The 18,391-nt window shown below is 41.0% G+C and overlaps 1 protein-coding gene across 7 annotated transcripts in view; it reads left to right on the forward strand.

The window, feature by feature from the left end:
* Positions 1-17,488, forward strand: part of LOC102218775 (phosphatase and actin regulator 4B-like) — a 37,274-nt gene extending 19,786 nt beyond the window's left edge. For 6 of the 7 annotated variants that reach the window (XM_023331047.1, XM_023331048.1, XM_023331050.1 and 3 more), the window contains 13 exons: positions 1,526-1,696; positions 1,890-1,970; positions 3,429-3,929; positions 7,541-7,876; positions 9,768-9,899; positions 11,748-12,276; positions 13,276-13,556; positions 13,757-13,955; positions 14,149-14,204; positions 14,512-14,573; positions 14,665-14,802; positions 14,935-15,011; positions 15,888-17,488. In XM_023331047.1, coding sequence (XP_023186815.1) covers positions 1,526-1,696; positions 1,890-1,970; positions 3,429-3,929; positions 7,541-7,876; positions 9,768-9,899; positions 11,748-12,276; positions 13,276-13,556; positions 13,757-13,955; positions 14,149-14,204; positions 14,512-14,573; positions 14,665-14,802; positions 14,935-15,011; positions 15,888-15,903 — 2,579 coding nt within the window. In that variant the 3' untranslated portion in view covers positions 15,904-17,488. The remainder of the gene's footprint in view (positions 1-1,525; positions 1,697-1,889; positions 1,971-3,428; positions 3,930-7,540; positions 7,877-9,767; positions 9,900-11,747; positions 12,277-13,275; positions 13,557-13,756; positions 13,956-14,148; positions 14,205-14,511; positions 14,574-14,664; positions 14,803-14,934; positions 15,012-15,887) is intronic. The other variant, XM_023331051.1, reaches the window with a different exon arrangement.
* Positions 17,489-18,391: the final 903 nt, after the last annotated feature.

Genomic DNA, 18,391 nt, shown 5'->3' on the forward strand with positions numbered 1-18,391 from the left:
GCTTTGACTGGCAGTGCTTTCCTGCTGCCTATGGCTGCATCCAGCATGCGGCCCCTCTTCTGCACTGAGACAGCGAATGTTGAAGGGCTGATAAAGCACGAGGCTCCATCTAGCTAAGGAATGTGAGCACTTGACAGTGAAAAAGGCTGTCTAAAAGCCAACGCCAGAGCCCTCCTGTTAACGGTAGCTCTGTGGAGGAGTCCTCGATCTCTCAGCATCACCCTGCCAAAGCACACTCAGTGCCCGAGAAGTAACAGCGAAACATAATACCAGCCTTGATGAGGCAGCTTGATTTTTACAAAGGCACTGGAGCTCGGTTCAGATAGGAAACCAGAAACATGACATCCAGCAGTTAGAGGAGGTTTGATCAGTCGTCTGCGGTAAAGCTTTGAGCTGCTGCTAGCGACGTTGACCAACTTTGATTTCTCATATTTAGGATACAAGAAGAACCACACTGAAAATAATCTAGATTTATTTCTCATTTAATATATGAATAAAGGCATCTTCACTCTGCTGTGTGTGAGAGAGCAGTCAATGTGAAACCGGGTTTTAATAATTTAAAAAAAAATAGCATTGCAGCATTGAAGGTTTGAACTTAACTTTTAGTTTTTGACGTTGTTGGTTATCATGGCTACCATTCCAGCTGCTGTCAATGTATGGGGACTGATCTAATAGTATTTATAAGAAGATTTTGTAAGAATTGTTTACAAAATAAATAAGAACTGTGAGGTAGTGGGCAGCAGTGAATCAGTAGCTGGTAGCTCATTTTGCTTTTTTACAGCAAGGAATCGCACCAACCCCAGTTAATGGTGTTTCAGTTTCACTTTCAGAAACCAGTGGAATATTCTGATTTGTATGCTAATGACTAGTTTTAATTATGGACATTTTGATAACCACTAAGTGATGAAGGCCATCACTGTATCTCTGGGATTTCTAAGAGGCTGCCAACATTTTTAAAACTAACATGTTTCAGGACAAACAGCTGCTGGAAGATAGAAACGATAAAACAGAGCAACTTTGCTGTACTCCGCTCACCCTTCCGGTTGTCTACTAGACACGTCGCTTTCTATGAGCCTGGTTGAACCACAGACATACGATGCAGAAAATACAGTTTCTTGTTAAGTAGCTTCTTATCCCTCTACTTCCTCTGACTTCATTTTAAAGAAACTTACCGGTATTGAAAATCAGTGGAACGGATTGTGGCCTGCAGCAAAATAGCTTCGAGAAGGGTGTGTGTGTGTGTGTGTGTGTGTGTGAAAATCCTACTTTGAGTCTTTGACTCTCCACACTGAAGACTCCGTGAATTTGTCTCTATCCTTTGTGATGCGTTTATTGATTGGAAATAAACTGGATTTCTGAGTTTCCGACCGCCAAGTCTATTTTTCAGCAGACTCCGGTCACTTGGATTTTTCCGCGCATCTCTTCTTGTTGATGAAGCTCTGCTCTGACATTCCAGCTCCCCTTCTCTTGTTCTGTGTTGCGGTGTGTCTTAAAATGTAACACTTTTCCCATTTCTTGCTTTCAGATGATGAAACGGAGCAGCACCACAGCACAATGGTGGGAGAGGGGGGCAGCACAGGGGACACTACCCCTCCCCCAAAGCGTAAAGGCAAGTTTTCTACCATTGGCAAGATCTTCAAACCCTGGAAGTGGCGGAAGAAGAAAAGCAGCGAAAAGTTCAAAGAAACATCCGAAGGTTTGTGTCGCTTATTTTGTTTGGACTCCGAGTGGTCTCCACCCGACCTTTTCTTACTGATCATATCAGTTACAACCCAATAAGCGTGTGCGTTTCTCCCTTAATGCTAGCATGTTCTTCAGTTTTCCTGAAGTTTTTCCGCAAAAACATCAGGAGATGAAAACTTGCTTTGAATTGTGTCTGTTGACGGCAGAACTGGAGAGAAAGATGTCGACTAGACGTACCCGACAGGAGCTCATAGAGCAGGGCCTGCTGAAGGAAGTCCCAGATAATGGTAAGAAGTCCTCTGTGATTCATTTGATCTCTTTGAACAGCAGTATCTGTCTCTGACAGAAGCTGCCATGAGGATATCACATCGACACAGACACTATGGTTAGGTCGCCTGTACATTGTGGCAGAAACGGCATCCATCAAGTATCTGAAATGCATTTTAGGACAAGGAAATTTACTCTCTGTTTGTCATAGTAATGTAATATAAGTTTAAAATTACATGCCACTCTCCAGAGCTCTGGAAAAGTGGAACGGATTGTGGCCTGCAGCAAAATAGCTTCGAGAAGGGTGTGTGTGTGTGTGCGGGTGTGTGTATGTGTGTGTAAGCTTTCTGCCAGCCCCGCCAGCTCAGAAGCCCATTTATTAAACCTACAGCTGCTTCTGCATCACAACAAATACTGAATATCTCTTTAGTGGCTGGTTTCTTTCCCCACACTCTTACTTGCTACTCTCAAATAACTACAGATCAGAAGCATAAAATATGTATATGGGGTCCCCTATGTAGTTATTAGGAACACTACAAATTTGTAGAATCTTCCAAATAAATTCAGGATTTATTTTAGATTAATTTTTTTAAAGAAAAAGCACAATCTTTTATTTGAGGACATTTACTCATTTACAAATGTTAACAAGAATAAGTGGCTGTCATTTCCCCACTTTTCAATAGCAGTGACACATTTTTAGCTAACTGGGTAGCCATGTTGTTTGACACAATACCTGTACTGAGCTATTTATTTGACATGGAGACATGATAACTTTTCCTAACTTGTTGCCATCAGTTAGGCAACTAAAACTGCTAACTAAATTAGCAGCTTACCCTAAAAGTGATGAGCAGTTCTCCTCTAAGAGGCAACCCGTCTCTGTTCTTTGCTACTAAGAACAAAATCCAAACAGCTAACCTTGTCTTTAGTGAGGAAAACATTTCAGGCGACTTCCCTTCTTCAAGATGAAACGACTCACCGTATTTAGTCCACAAGGTAAAGATGAGGTTTTAGCATATGGTTAAGTAATATTTACCTTGCTGCCATATACAATCAGCAGGATGGTAACTGCAGGAAACAGTTGCATCATGGTGTCACCAAGTTTCCATAACAACTATGAAATGCTCTCTAGTGCCAATCAGCTGTTTGCAAACATGCCAGATTAAAAAAAAGCCTTTTCCATCCTACTATCAGAAAAATGCAAACAGTTGGAGTTTGCTAAATGTTACCAGGAGTTTAATTTATAACAGCGTAGTTTGGTCAGAGCTGGACAAAACAGTCACATAGAAAAAAGACAATGCTGGTGGGGAAACTTGGTGCATTACTTCCTAAAATGATAGTTATCTAAATCATTGAGACTTGGACAGCTGTGAAGATCATTGTTCATCTTTTCTTCATGTTACATACTGTCTTTGGTTTGGAAGGTCAGTTCCTATTTTTAACCTGTTCCTTGTCTTGTGGTTCACGACCAACCTTTTCAGATGGAGAGGCGCAAAATGTGAAACAGTCCTACGTTAAAAACGGCCACACACTTCCAGTCAGTGGGGGAGGAGGAGTCATCAGCAGTGGGAGGAGCCCAGGTAACCAGGTCAAACTCCCTGGAGAGTCAGACTTTAGGATGCACCCTGGGAGGCTCGCCCAGCCGGAGGACCATAGGGGCCGCTCTCCCTCAGACAGAGACCGCCGCGGAGCTTTGTGCTCCAGGGGCACCGGACTGCATGAGGAGGTGTGGAGAAGCGGGGGCGTGGGGGCACATGTGCATGGGGAGGGTGAATGGAAATCCAACTTGGCCTGGCAGGGACAGAGCCACGCTCAGAAGGATGAAGGCAGGCGCGGGGGCAGACTTCACCCCAACGATGGGCAGAGAAGGCCGGGACTGCAGAAGGCCCCATCAGAGGACGGCAGGAGGCGGCCGGCAGAAGCAGAGTGGAAGCCGACGCTTCCTCGACATGCCTCTGCAGAGGAGGGAAGGACCCGCAGAGGTAAGGCTCCTCCGACTCTGAAGACCTGCAGTCAGAACATGAGCTGTTGTTGTGAAAGTCAAAGATAATGCTCACATTTCCCCACCTGACCTTGCTGATATGTTGTTGAAGGCGTTTCTTCAGTTCTGTATCTTTTCCCTCCATCTTGCTGTCACTCCTCGGCGCACAATGCGGTCCTCCCAGATATAGACAGCCTCCTGTCGGCTCCCAGGAGGCTTGCTCCAGCTATGCTTCTTATTCAGGAACATGAGAGAACAGATCGTCCTCCCTTCTCTTCTCCTCATTAATCTGTCATGATCACTACAGCCATTGTTGCTCCTAAATGCTCACGCTGTTAGCTTTCCAAAAAGACAAAACCAACTGATTCCTCCCAAAAACAGACATGGAATATAATAGTAGTTGTTCTTCTTTGGTTGAGGGACAACAATCAGTAACCATTGTCATTTTGTTACTGATTGAGCATTGCTTTTGGAACTGGACTTTGGCTGGGCCATTCTAACACACGAATAGGCTTTGCTCTAAATTATTGCACTTTAGCTTTGGCTGTATGTTTAGGATGAAGGTCATGCTGGAAGCTAAACTTTTACCCTAGTCTCAAGTCATTGAAGCCTCTAAACGGTTTTCTTCTGGGATTGCCTTGTTTTTATCTCCATTTGCCATCAGTTTTGACAAGCTTCCCTTAAGAAAAGAAAAGATGGTGTGTTGACCAGAGCAATGTCCACTACTTGTTTGCTGTGACCCTTATTTGTTTCAAACTGTAAACTTGATGTATTAGCCTTTCCCAATGGTCATATTTGTGGAGTTAAAAACTGGTGACTGTCCATTTGAGGGACTGAACCTCTGTGGATCTTTCTACCTGGTGGACGTCCAAGTCTTGGATGGATTAAGTAGCGCTTTGCAAAAATTGCCAGACCTTGGGTTATTTTTTGATATCCTAACTCTCCTCTCGGCTGCGTTCCTTGGTCTTCGCGATGCTTTTTGTTCAATAATGTTCTTTAAGAAACTTCTGAGCCTTTCACCAAACAGCTGTATTTATACTGAGATTAAATTACACACAGGTCGACTCCATTCACTAATTAGGTTACTTGTCAAAGCAGGTGACTGCACCAGATTCTATTTAGGAGTATCCGATTAAACGAGGCTGAATGCAGATGAATGTGAGTTTTTTCAGATTATTATTTGTACTATATAAACCGTACGGCTTTGTGCTGGTCCATCACATAAAATCTTAGTAAAAGATGTTAATGTTTGCCTTTGTAACAAGGCAAAATGTAAAAATGTTCAAGAAGTGAAAAGTCTTTTGCATGACACTGTGTAGCACTGATACATGTGGTGTCTCTGGGACATAAGAAGGAATTGTTAATGATAAACAGATGAAAAAAATTAGAAATAATGTGAAGAATTACATATAAAGGTGTCAAAATTAAATCTGTTGGATGTGAAAGATTTTTGCACACCTTCATGTGCCTCTTCCAGCCTGTTCTTAAATCTCACCTTGTATTTTCCTTTTCTGTCTCTCTCTCCGACGACCCTTTCTCTCCCTCTCCTACTCTCTTTCTATCTTTATCACATATCCTGCTTTCTGTCCTCATTTTCTCTCTCTCTCTCTGCCTCCACTGTACTTCTTTTCTACTTCCTGCTTTCCTCTGGATGATTTCCTCTTTGGCTCGGTGACGTCGCGTTGATAGAAGTTCGTCTGTTCATAAACAGCTTTGTACTTTGGAGCTGCGACTTTGAGGAATGGTGTGGGAGCAGCAGTAGCAGCAGAGGGGTGGTCAGAGGGAGGTGGGCTTTTTTTGGCCGTAATTGCAGCTGCCCACACTGTTTACCTTCACAGCTGATCCCAGATAATGCCGTTCTCAAACAAGAGCTGCCACAGACAGTGCTTCGAGTGGTGCAGCGGCAGAGAGTTGCTCACTCAGTCTCTTAGCTGAAGCATACAGAGCTCTGCAGCAAGGTCTTTTATAATCTTTTGCTTTTAATACATTTCCTGCCAGTGGCTCATATAATGGTTCATTTGTGCCCAGGGATGAATTATTGACATAGTAATTGCAACTAGGAAATAATCTTTTTTTAGTTCGTTTCACGCCAGTATTATGCCACAAGCTTAACGTAACCTAAGTACTATGTTATACAATATAAGAAAAAAACACAAGCTATACACTTGAATTGAATTTAGCTGCTTTTAAAATTGCCAGAGAAAAGGTTCTAACAGTTATCAAGTGAAACCTCATTTCACCATTTAGCTTTCTGAGATGATTTGGACATTGAAAAGGAACTGCATTATATCACATGTACCCTTTGGAGGCATCATAACAAAATAATAATAAAGCCTCATCCCAAATGTTTACCCTGATTATTATCCTCCATTTTATTTTGAATTGAATATAATTATCAAAAAGAGGAGTATGGCTTCCAACAGAGTATAACAAAACCCATAAACTAATTGGGATGAGGGTTTTTTGTTTTAGTAAGATAACTGTTAGCATGTAACAGTGTCGCCTCTTTTCTCTTTTTAAAAACTTAAGAAGACATTTTGCAACCACAGAAGGAGCCCCCTGCTGGACAGATGAAAAAGTGCTGGGAGTCAGTGGAGTTATTTATTACTGCTTGATCAATTTTGTTTGTTCTTGTTTTGTTTTTTTATCTATGGTAGTGATAACTTGACTGAACTCAGCAACGTTGGTGCTAAAATGTACTGTACAAAAATATTGTTGGAAAGTTCACATGTAGCAGGAAGGCACCATTCATTGCATAATATTACAATCATAGAAAGAAATGTAAAGAGACACATTATTTAAAAGTTGAAATCAATGTTCAGTTGAAAATGAAAATCTGTTTTCAAATGTATCGTGAATCATAAAAAGACAAGGTTGGAAGATTTAAATAAAGATTTAATAATGAATGGTTCTTGCTCCAGACTTCACTCAAGATGAGAAATACGGTCACATTTAACAACTCGTGACCTGCCCTATGATATTCTATGCACAACTGTGAAACAGCCTTTAGTTTAAATGACTGAGAAGCTCAGAAGCTGATGTTAGCTTTAGCACTATTTGCACCTTTTGGGCTGTTCCTGCAGTAATGTTTCTTTTTTTGACTGTCACACAATTCCTGTTAATTTTCACTATAGATGCTGCCACAGAAACTATTTACAAGTAGTGGATGCTTCTTCAAATCACAGTCCACACTGGCATCTTGAGAACTTATTCCTTTCTTCTAAATAAGAGCCTCAAAAACATCAAAAATGTGTAGAAATAAAATCACTCAATTCAAAGAATATTGTCTTACACTTGTCTCACCAGTGTAAGCAGAGTGAGATGAGAAGTAGCATGGGGTTTTGATATTAAAAAAGAAATAATCATGTGTAGCTGGCTACTATATACTAAATCAAAAGAAGAAAATCTTGAATTATATTAAAAGGTAAACTTCTGGATAGGTGTGGTTACATATCATCATGAATCATCATGAAGTTGGATAATATCAGAGGTGCGCTTATCATAACTGAGGACCAGTTTGTTTGATATTCTTAAACTCAGTGGCAGTGTTGTAGTTTTTCCACTCGATTTAGCCTTATTAAATAAAGCTTCTCTGGTATTCTCTGTTTGTAGAGTCAGACAGCCATTTTGTACCTGAAGTGGAGGCGCTGCAGGACACTCTTCGTGAACCTCTGCCGCCTAAGCAGTCGGTCATGCCTCCGAAGTGGCTGATGAGTTCCACCCCTGAGCCTGGAAACGAGGGCCCACCTCGGACCCCGTCCAACCACTCCGCGACCCTTTACTCCTCTCCCTCCGCTGGAACTTCCAAACCCGTTCGATCCGTGTCTTCTACGGGAACCAGCACACATCAGCCTACACCTTCAACCCTGATGCCCTCCTCTCAGGGCACTAAGCAGCCTCCTCTGCCTCCACCCAAGCCTGTAAACAGGAACAACGCAGCCATGCTGGGTAAGTGCTGCAAAATAAGCAGATCTTAGTCACAGAAATGCACAGACTTCTTAATGAGTACTCACTTTGCAAGCAGTTTTCTACAGGAAATGACAGCGGAGAGTTTTGGCCTTGAGAAATTCCACTCACTCACATTCAGACATTGCACTAATGATGTTATTTGAACAGCTTGAGAAGCTTTTCCCCAGCTAGTTATTTATCATGCCTGGACTCCTTCAGTGTCAACATTTTATGCATTTTACACTGCGAAGATAACAGAGGCTCTAGTGGCTGTGCTTCAGTACAGACAGTGTAGTTGTTGTTTACAGTGAGGTTTTCCTCTCATCTGGGATCTTGTTTTTATTCCCTCTAGGCTAAGACTCTCCATTATGATTCGCTCTTGTCTTAACAGCACATCTGTTGATATTGTAGTGTCGTAATAAATGAGTACTTCATGTTCTTGAAGTCAGCGAAACAAGCCATCCATGTTGGTAATGAAGTGCATGGTTTGCTTTAAAGAGACAGTCGGGTTTGGACCGTTCTTCGTAGACCTATGAGACACAACATGTCTTGCTCATCAAAAAGCAGGAGAAGTGCTTCCTTATTTCCCCTTCCAGTCAAAAGGAGTCATGAATTATGCCAAAATCATCACTGACATAATCAAGCAAATGTAATAAAACTGAAAGATAACCTGATGAAATACTAAACACATATTTCAAATGGTGATTTTAGTCATTAGACAATAAAAAACCTACCTAAACCATGTGGAAAACGTATTTTTGCCCGCTAAATTTAAAAACTGGTTGTGTCACCCCTGTCGGCAAAAACTGCTGACAAAACAATAACTGATAGTAAGCCTTTTAAATCATTTAGGAGGAATTTTGGTCGACTTTTTTTTGTTGTAACAATTCAATAAAATTGGAAAATTTTTGGAGCATTCATCTGAAGGTCATGCAGCGTAAAACCTCCCTTTTTTTATTTAGCTGTTCAGAGGTCTGCTTTGAGCTTAAGGTCACAAGCTTATAGAAGAAATTTGTCCTTCAGGATTTTCTATTTCTATTTAACATCAGTTATGTGAAGTCATCCAGTTCCCAAAGCACCTAAACTGCATATTGGACTCTATATATATGATGTTATTTTTCTGAAATGCTATACAAGTTTGACACCTTCCACTTTAGTCTTATCAGTCAACAAAATATCGTTCTAAAATTCTTGGGAATCATCAAGATATTTGGGACTTTTGTTGTCAAACATGAGATAGACTGTTATGTTTGTTTTATTCAAAGTTGGGGGTTTTATGCCCTGAGCCCTTCCATGGTTACCATTTTTGCCCAGTCTTTTTCCTATTGTCGTCTCGTGACCCCTGACCTTATCTGAGCCCGAGCTTTAGATGTTGTTTTGGTTTCTTTTTTACCTCCTGTGTGAGTTGTTGATGTGAACTTGGAGTAATTTAGAAAAACGTTCACGATGCTCCTGGGATGGTTCATCACTGATCCATGTTTTCTCCATTAGTGGATAATGTCTTTCAGTAGATTGTAAGTGTACTTGTAACCCCAAAAGGGCAGTTTTTGAAAAATATTGTAATTTAGAAACTGATTTTTGTCTTTGCTTTTCCATTGTATATTCCTAATATACCTTTTTCAGATGATCTGAAATGTCTACATGTGATTTAAAAAGCACAAAACATGAAGAGAGGCTAATCATTTTTTGCCTTTACGATTTTTAAAAGTGTAAAACTAAAGCACAGTAACCTACAGTTTGGCTGCACATGTTTAATTAACGACCTTTAAGGATTCCCATCTGCTGCGTCACAGCAATATAACTCCCTAACGAAGCGCTTCGACAGCCCTGCCACGTAGCTTCATTTATGTAACAAACACTCGCTGAAAGGCCTCCGTCTCCTCCCTATTAGTATCCGCCCTGCAGGGGGGAGAAAACGCTCAGCTTCCTCTCTACTGGTCCTGCTGGAAGCGAGAATGCGACTACGATGTCTACCTGTCTCTGCCCGTCTACCTGTGCCGGCGGGCCGGAGGCCTGCGCTCAGGTAAAGAGGAGACGCTTCTGTCACCAGGACGCCGCCAGTCCAGAGTCTTCCTTCTTCATCGTGTCACGTCCCCTCTTTGCTGCCAACATGTTTTTTCTGCTGCTCTGCCTTTTAACCTCTTGATTGCCATTGAATTCCTTTCTTTGGATGCACTAAATAAGAGTCGCATGCTTACGATAAGTCGATACTGAGCCCTGCTTTGTGTTTAAATGAGGGAGCTTCTGTGTGAGTGCGGTTGACCTGTTTTCAGAGGCTATACGTGTGAATGAGGACAAGCCTTCAGCAGGTTTCAGCTGTTGACTGCACCGCATCAAATGTTTTTGCATAATATAATATCATGTGTTATAATCCACCCATGTTATACACAGAGGAAATGGAAAAAATTATGGAGGGATGGGAATGTAGAGTGGAGACAATGTAATGGACTTCAGGTAGAGGAGAAGATGTTTTCCACTACAGCAGAGTCAACTGCATGTTGTAACTTTGTCTCCTCTGTTCTTTCACTTTGACACCATACAACAACTATGCTTTCCCAGCTGTTCTGAAGAGTTTCGAGAGCTTTACAGTGCCACGCAAAGTTAGTTTTTTTTTTTACATTTTGTAACATTAAAACCACAAAATTCAATGCATTTTAGAGAGATTTTATGTGGTAGACACATAAAACAATTGACATTTGAGATGTGCAAGAAAAAGGATAGCTGGTTTTCAGTTTTTTTATTTTTTTACAAATAAACGTCATATAGGTGTGGCCCATCTTCTCCTAAGTAACTCCTCTAAATAAAGCAGCCTTTAAAATCACCTAATGAGTAAATTGAGTTGTTTTGGGTTTGATTTAATCTCAAAGTCCAACCTTTCTGTACAGGCCTCAGGGGATTGCTAGAGAACATTGGTGAGCCAATAGCATACAGACTGAGAAACACAGCAGGACAGATCAGAGAAAAAACTGTGAAGTTAAAATCAAGGTTAGTTTATAAAAAAATATCCAAAGCTTTGAAAATCTTGAGGTTTCAAAAATGTAAAAGTGCAAAACCTTTCAAGAAATAGCCTTCAAACTAAAGTGAGCAACACTCCACATGAACCTGAACATGCAATCGCCAGGATGACATGATAGTGATGCCAGACTGTGTGGCTGCACACCGAAACTGCTTAGACCTGATTCCAAGATGTATGGAGCCAAATAAAAGAAATCCTGGTCTGTTAGAGGCAACAAAAGTCTTCAAACTGAAGTTTAGATCAAACCACATTCATGTTAGAATGATCCGGATTTCAAAACCACGCAGCATTTTCTTCTGTTTCACAATTTTATGCTACTTTAAGTTGGTCTGTCACATAAAATGGAAAGAATACATTCAAGTTTGTGGCTGTGGTGTGACAAAATGTGAAGAACTTCAAGGACAATACATACTTTTGCAAGGCACTGTAGCAACCACATAGCTGTGCATGCAAACAGCTGAAGCTTTGTGTTTAAGAGCCTCTGTTGCACAGTATGAGGCAAATTATATGAGCTTTGATGGATTGTTTAAGGTCTGGCTGCGAAGAGCATGTATGCATCTCGTTTGTCTCTCTGGCCTGGGGCACATGCTGCACTCTGCTCTACCCAGGCAGTGTGTGTATCTCTGGCACACACTGCATATGTGCTCTGATGCTCAGTCACACATGTAATAAAAGTGCTTGTTCGTGTGCATTTAATGACTGCATATGTGTGACTGACATTTGTGCACACATGTCACGGGGCAAACTGCACTGAAAAAGGAAAACTTGTTAGCAGCTCGCCATTATGCATATTCCTCAGTTGTCTCTCTATGTTTGAACAGTTCGATTAGGAGTTTTGTTTTTTGTCACTTGCAGGCGACTTCAATCAAGCCACAGGGGGTGCGAGTCTTCATCCAGCTAAGCCCTCCCCTCCAATGCCTCCCAAGAGGACAACCCCGGTCACTAAGCGCAACACGGAGGACTCTACTCCGAGCCATCCCGTCATTCCGTCCCCGCACTCTGTGGAGGACCACGGCATCCTCCCCGTGGGCTTCCAGCTGCCCCCTCCTCCTCCTTCCCCACCCCTGCCGACCCACATACCGCCCTCTCCGCCCCGCCAGCACATGCACACCCACCACCTCCACCATCAGCACTCCTATCCGCACCCACTTCCCCAACCCATACCGATGCTGTTTGACCCACCGAGCCCAACCGTGGAGTCGCCCCAGCGCCCCGCCCCCGTCCCGCTGCACATCATGATCCAGCGAGCGCTGTCCAGTCCTGGCCCGGCGCAGCCTCATCCAGACGGGGCGCAGCGGGCACATGCGCTACTTTTCGAAACCCCTCCTGAGTATCAAGCGGATCGCGGCCGACCTCTCCCTGTCAGCATTCAGCCTCTAAAGCTGTGAGTTTTTCAGCACTTTACATGACATATCCTCATGTCTTGTGCTACACTGGAGCTGCACAGTTCAACAATTCGCAATGTTCGAAATAGTAAAATTGAAACAGACTGTTTGGAGACAGAATGTGGTATGTTGTTTAGCAGCAGCATCAATCAGCAAACATCTGGTGGGACTAGTAGTCTGCTGAGCTCATCATACAAACTACTTCTCTGCTAAGAGCAGCTAACAGCATAATGAGAAGCATTGTTGTGATGTCCTGCTGAAGGCAAAGTGTCAGAAAGAGTAGGAGCTTCTTAAAGAGACAGGCACAATTTCATTCTGTCAACTTACAAAGTAAAATTTCTTCTAAGAAATTATATATTATTTGATATATTGAGCATTTTTAAAACAACTGAAGCTAACATAGTTACTTGATTATGCTACAAAATATATATGCCTGGAAAAAACATAATTCCTCCCCTTTAAGAACTGTAAAATAGCTCTTAGCAGTGACAGTAGGCTGGAAAACAGATGCTAACCCCGTCGTCGGTACGTGCTAATGGTTAGCCAGTTGCAGTATTCTCCCAGTGCATTCAAACTATTTATATCTTGTCTGTCAGGATGTTACTGTTCCTTCTGGATAACAAAAATGCTGTTATAAAAATGATTTAAAAGTGTGTAGTGTTTCTTTAATCTTTATTTATGAATGTTGCTAACCTGACCATCAGTCTTTATTAGTCCACTCCACCAACAACAAACTACTTCCTTTCTTACGTCAAAATAAGTCTCAGACATAGACTTATGCCTTCATATTTTACACAGACTAAAGAGCGCGTCACAGTTCAGACTTCAGTTTAATGACAAATATCGGTACGCTTTAAAGTCATGATATTTGTTTCTCTGCTCGTGTCACAACTAGAGTTGCACTGATCAAAATCTTGTTGTAGAAAAGTTATTAGCTTAATAAAGACAAGTTCAGCATTTGTGTAATTATCCACTCAGAAATGTTTCCTTCCTGTCAGATCTGAAGATGACTACTCAGAGGAAGAAGAAGAAGAAGAAGATGATGAGGAAGAGGAGGAGTACGACGGTGAAATCCCCCAGCCGGAGCTGGAGCCACGGAGTCGCCGCTGCCTGGTTGGGGATGCTGGTGTTTGTGTCCTTCCTGGGGAAAACAGCAGTGAGGAGGAGGAAGATGAGGAAGACGACGAGCGAGGACAGCATGACAGGGAGGACAGTGATTCAGATGATCAGGTGGCCCATAAAGAGGAAGATTCTGATGAAGAGGATGAGCCCCCACTCAGTAAGCTCAGTTTCTATCGATAGAAAAATAATTTAAGTGATTATTTTACAAAGTTCCTGCGCAGTTCGGAGAAATTTGAAATTGGATTTTGAACCCTGTCTGTTTTTTTCATTTTTTTTTTTTTTTGCTATGTGTAGCTATGCAGTAGTCCGATACTCCATCACAACCTTTGTCTCTTTTTCTCCATTTCTTTCATGCAGGTGCCCTGGCCAGCAGGGTCAAGAGGAAGGACACTCTGGCTCTGAAGCTGAGCAGCCGTCCCTGCGCCCCGGACAGGGACAGGTTCACACAGGAGAGAAGCGGCAGAGAGGACCAGCCTCCGGGTCAGACGGGCCTGACCTGGCAGAGCAGGGAGCAGTGGGAGGCCATTCGCACACAGATTGGCACTGCACTCACACGGTAAATTCACTGTCATCGTTTTTTGTTGTTGTTTTTTGTGACTTAAACAGACAATGTCAAATCTGATTTTCTAAAAAAAAAAAAGATATGGAAATAGATTCTTAGATCATTGCCCTACTTATTTCCTGACTAAAAAGTGGATAAAACACTGTGAAAATACTGATTTCTTTTTGTTTGTTTTTTATGTATTCAGGCGGCTCAGCCAGAGACCGACTGCTGAGGAGCTTGAGCAAAGAAACATCCTTCAGCGTCAGTATCAACCGTCTCTCCGTTTCACTTTAAATTAGCAGCAGTAACTATGTTAGTATTTACTCATCTCTCAGTGCTGTGATGGTTTTACCTCTGAATTATTTGTTTCAGTGAAGCCAAATTGTACCGCATGTTCCAGCGTATTCAACAAAGCTGTCTCCTGTATAGATGTTTTGTTTTCAAAAGGTTTCTCAATTCAGTTGAGAGATCTAATTTTGGAAACTTCTTTCTTCTCTGTCTTTCCTGCACATCAAGCAAAGCTTTCACATTCAAGTCTAAAATAAGCTCTGTCCCTGTTCTTTTTTAGCCAAAAATCAAGCTGATAGGCAAGCGGAGGTCAGGGAGATCAAACGGCGTCTGACCAGAAAGGTGAACAAGCACGTCAACAACAAACACCCAGGTGTCATATTTTGCTTTTGATGGGTATGAAGCAGTAACAAAAATCATCATTCTGTCGTAGCTGAGTCAAAGGCCCACAGTCGCAGAGCTGCAGGCGAGAAAGATCCTGCGTTTCCACGAGTATGTGGAAGTCACAGAGGCCCAGGACTACGACAGGAGGGCGGACAAACCATGGACCAAGCTGACTCCTGCAGACAAGGTATTGCTTATTACAAAGCTAAAACAGAGATTGCTTTAAGTGACACCTAATTGATCATGTTCTTAAAACTATGTGTGACATTCAATATTTTTCTTCTAAAGTTTGCTGTTTTAACATTACCTGTTTTTGTAGGCCGCCATTCGAAAGGAGCTCAACGACTATAAAAGCACTGAAATGGAAGTTCATGAAGAGAGTAGAATTTACACAAGGTACAATTATGGGTTAAATATTACCTTTATAACACTGGTGTTTCTCAGTAAATCTGAATACCATAGGAAATATGATTGATTGATTGCATAGAGTGATGCACAATTATGCTACCACCAGGGAGAGTTTTTTGTGCACTAGATATATCACCATATATGGCTAAAAAGTTTCATTTGATCTAATTTGACCGTCTTTAACATATTGCTCTTTCCTCTACATTGCGTCTGCAAGCTGGACTTTCTTTCAACAATTACTTTTCTCTTATCTTTCCTCCATGAAAACCAGACTTGTGGGGTTCAGAAATGTTAGTTATCTTGTTAACAGATTCTCCTACCTGAGCGGTGGATCTCTTCAGCTCCTCCAGAGTTACTATAGTCCTCTTGGCTGCTTCTCAGATTAATGTTCTCCTTGTCAGTCTGTCAATTTAAGTTGACATCCATGTCTTGGCATACTCCTTTTGGTGTGATAGATGTGATGTGAGATAACAACAGCTTAGGATGTAACCCTGCTTAAAACTACTCCACAACTTTCTTCCTGACTTTTGCCAATTTATTCAGGAATATTTGAGTAACTGGAGCTGAATACAGATGCATTCCACAGTGTTATTTTTTTTTATTTGTAAACAATGTAGAAAAGTTAATTTTCCTCCTACATCAAAATCATAATCTATATTGCGTCTATCAAAAAATCCCAACAAATACCTAGAAGTTTGTGGTTAATGTGACAAAAGAGTAAATTTTAAGGGGTGTAAATATTTAGTGATTATTTAGACTTAGTAATAAAATCATTCTAATTTACTTCTCAAGCAATATGCGCCATCAGTAAAAAAATGTATTAGGGTGATGAATTCATTTAAACTGGATTTCTGTTTTGTGTAGGTTTCATCGGCCTTAGCGTCCACGCTCGCGGATAGTGAAGCACTTAGGATTTCTGTGAACAGAGGCGGCTCCGTGCGCAGATGGCCCCTTTTTCCCCACCATATCCAGACTTTGCTGTACTGTGTAATCAGGGAAGAGCCTGGAAGTGACTCACAACAAGAATGCCCGCCGCTTGCCTTCCATCACCCTCTCACCACATCGCTTTCTGCCCGACCCGAGGCGGTGGCAGTCAAGGTCCAGATGCAGTATTTCTCCTAGATGACGTGGGGCTGAGGGGAGTGTGAGAGACCCAACGTGCCAATGAGGGAGTGAGGCGGCAGAGAAGCTACACCACAGCCAGCTCTTACTCTCACTCTGCTGCTGTGTGTGGCACCATTCAGAGACTAGGATCTAGTTAAAACCTTTAACGCGGCCTCATTCTGAGTTGCCTTTTTCTTCTCTTTGTTGTATATGGAAACACTAACTCATCTTGTTAATGTAATAGCTTACAATAAAAACAGTAATAACAATGAGGACCTGTCATACTTCACACGGTAATAATAGATAACAGAGACTGAAGCACCAGAATGTGAAGATTTGGACATTTTCCGCTTTAGGACTTGGCATCTCTGGGATTTTGTGTTTTCTATTAGTTATGTACAGACTGCTGTTGTTATATCTTAGAATGCAAGTGGGGAAAGATGTTATGATAAAATACTCTGTAATGCACAAGACATTTTATTTTGTAATTGTAATCACATGAGTAGTGAGAGCTTATATTTGAGCTGGGGTTTTTTTTTACTATTATTTGGCTTTGCCTGTATTTGTGGTTGTGATGTAAGGTGGCCAATTTAGCGTCAATCTAGCTGCAGGAAAAAAACAGTGCAGGTCAGGGAGGCCATCTACGTGTTCATGCGTGCCAACATAAGCAATGCCTGAAGGACTAAAGGAAACTGATTTTTGCAATCCTCTGCATGAGCCAACCGGACGTCCAGTGCCATTTTATCTGGACGATCTCTCTTCATTTATACCTTTTTTTATGACTGTTTGTACTTCCCTTTAACGATTGAGCAAGCAATGCATTCTGTAGCCGTTTTAAATAAGGTCATTCTCATAGTGTCTGTAATAAGAGTTTAAATATAAGTTGCTGTGAGCGTAGATCAGGGATTTATACAACAACAACAAAAAAGTCTGAAAATGAATAACCGGTTAACAGGGAGTCAATTTTGGTTGGAGAATTTTGAAGCTGCAGGTGTGTTTTGATGTACTTTTGTCTGGCCAATAGCTTACAGGGTTCTCTATGCTGTGTACAGGTTCATGTAGGTTTAACTGATGCTTCTGTATATCTTGTCTTCCTTTTATTTGGAAATAAATTTTAAATATAAAGGTATTATAGGTTGCTATTTTTTTAAGTACAAAACATTAGTTTGTGATTAAATGCTACAAGAATGGGAACATGAAATGCCTTTCTTTTCCTGTAAAAAACAACAAAACAATGATAAGTTCAGTTTTAATTGGATGTTGAATTATATGAGCCGATGAGTTTTCTTTTTAACTGTAAATAGTCACATCTGGATCTGAATAAATAATGCTATTATTCTCTGAGCCTCATCTGAAGTAAACCTGTGCCTGGCTCTTTATTTTTTTCCCTACTCAATATGACTGCCTAACAGCGCCCCCTGCAGTCGAGGTGTTTTGTAAGGATGTGCAAAAAGCCTTAAAAGAAAGTGATCTTTTATTACATATAAACCCACTAATGTCATCTTAAATGTGAGTAAATTTATTTAGGCGTGGAAATATTTCATTACGAAATAATTACCTACTGTCACCTTTGTTTCACTCCACCCTCCTAGTTTGTTTGTCTGCCATTAAATAAATTCACTTCCATTAACATCATTCAACATGCTGCTGCAGTGGCAAGATAAGTCTTTTTACACATCCTTGCTATTCTGTTGTATGTGTGGTTGGCCTTGTATTTTAATCGGTTGTCATTTTGTTTATTTTCAAAGAAAATTTAGAAAAAATTACAAATTAGGTTTAAGGTTATGGATGGATCATTTTAAAGCTCTGGGGAGTTTGTCATAATTAGTATTCTTAATATTATTTTTATATGACTTGAATTAGCATATTGCAATGTCCAGAGCAGGCAAAGCAACATCCACACTTTTCTTTTCTAATTTAATCATCTCTGTGAAATTGTTTCTGAGTAGTAGGGCACTTCTCGTGCTTACTGCTTATCTGAAGAGCAAAGAGAAATAGTATTAAATTTTACATCTTTTTCCTTTTCTTTCTTTCTTTTATTATTATTATTATTATTATTATTATTATTTTACTTTGGATTGAGTTAGTTTGCATAGTTTTTTTCTCTTATATCTTCTACTAAGAACTTCGTTTTGTATTTACGGTCCTTGCTGTTGCTGTTACATCTGCCCACTGTGGAACAGTAAATGATATTCTATTAAGTATTTGTGTGATGTTATAATTTGTTTGAACACCTGAAATATTTAATTGTAGGTATCCCGTTT

This window comes from Xiphophorus maculatus, chromosome 3 (assembly GCF_002775205.1).
Source record: "Xiphophorus maculatus strain JP 163 A chromosome 3, X_maculatus-5.0-male, whole genome shotgun sequence".
Taxonomy (NCBI): domain Eukaryota; kingdom Metazoa; phylum Chordata; class Actinopteri; order Cyprinodontiformes; family Poeciliidae; genus Xiphophorus; species Xiphophorus maculatus.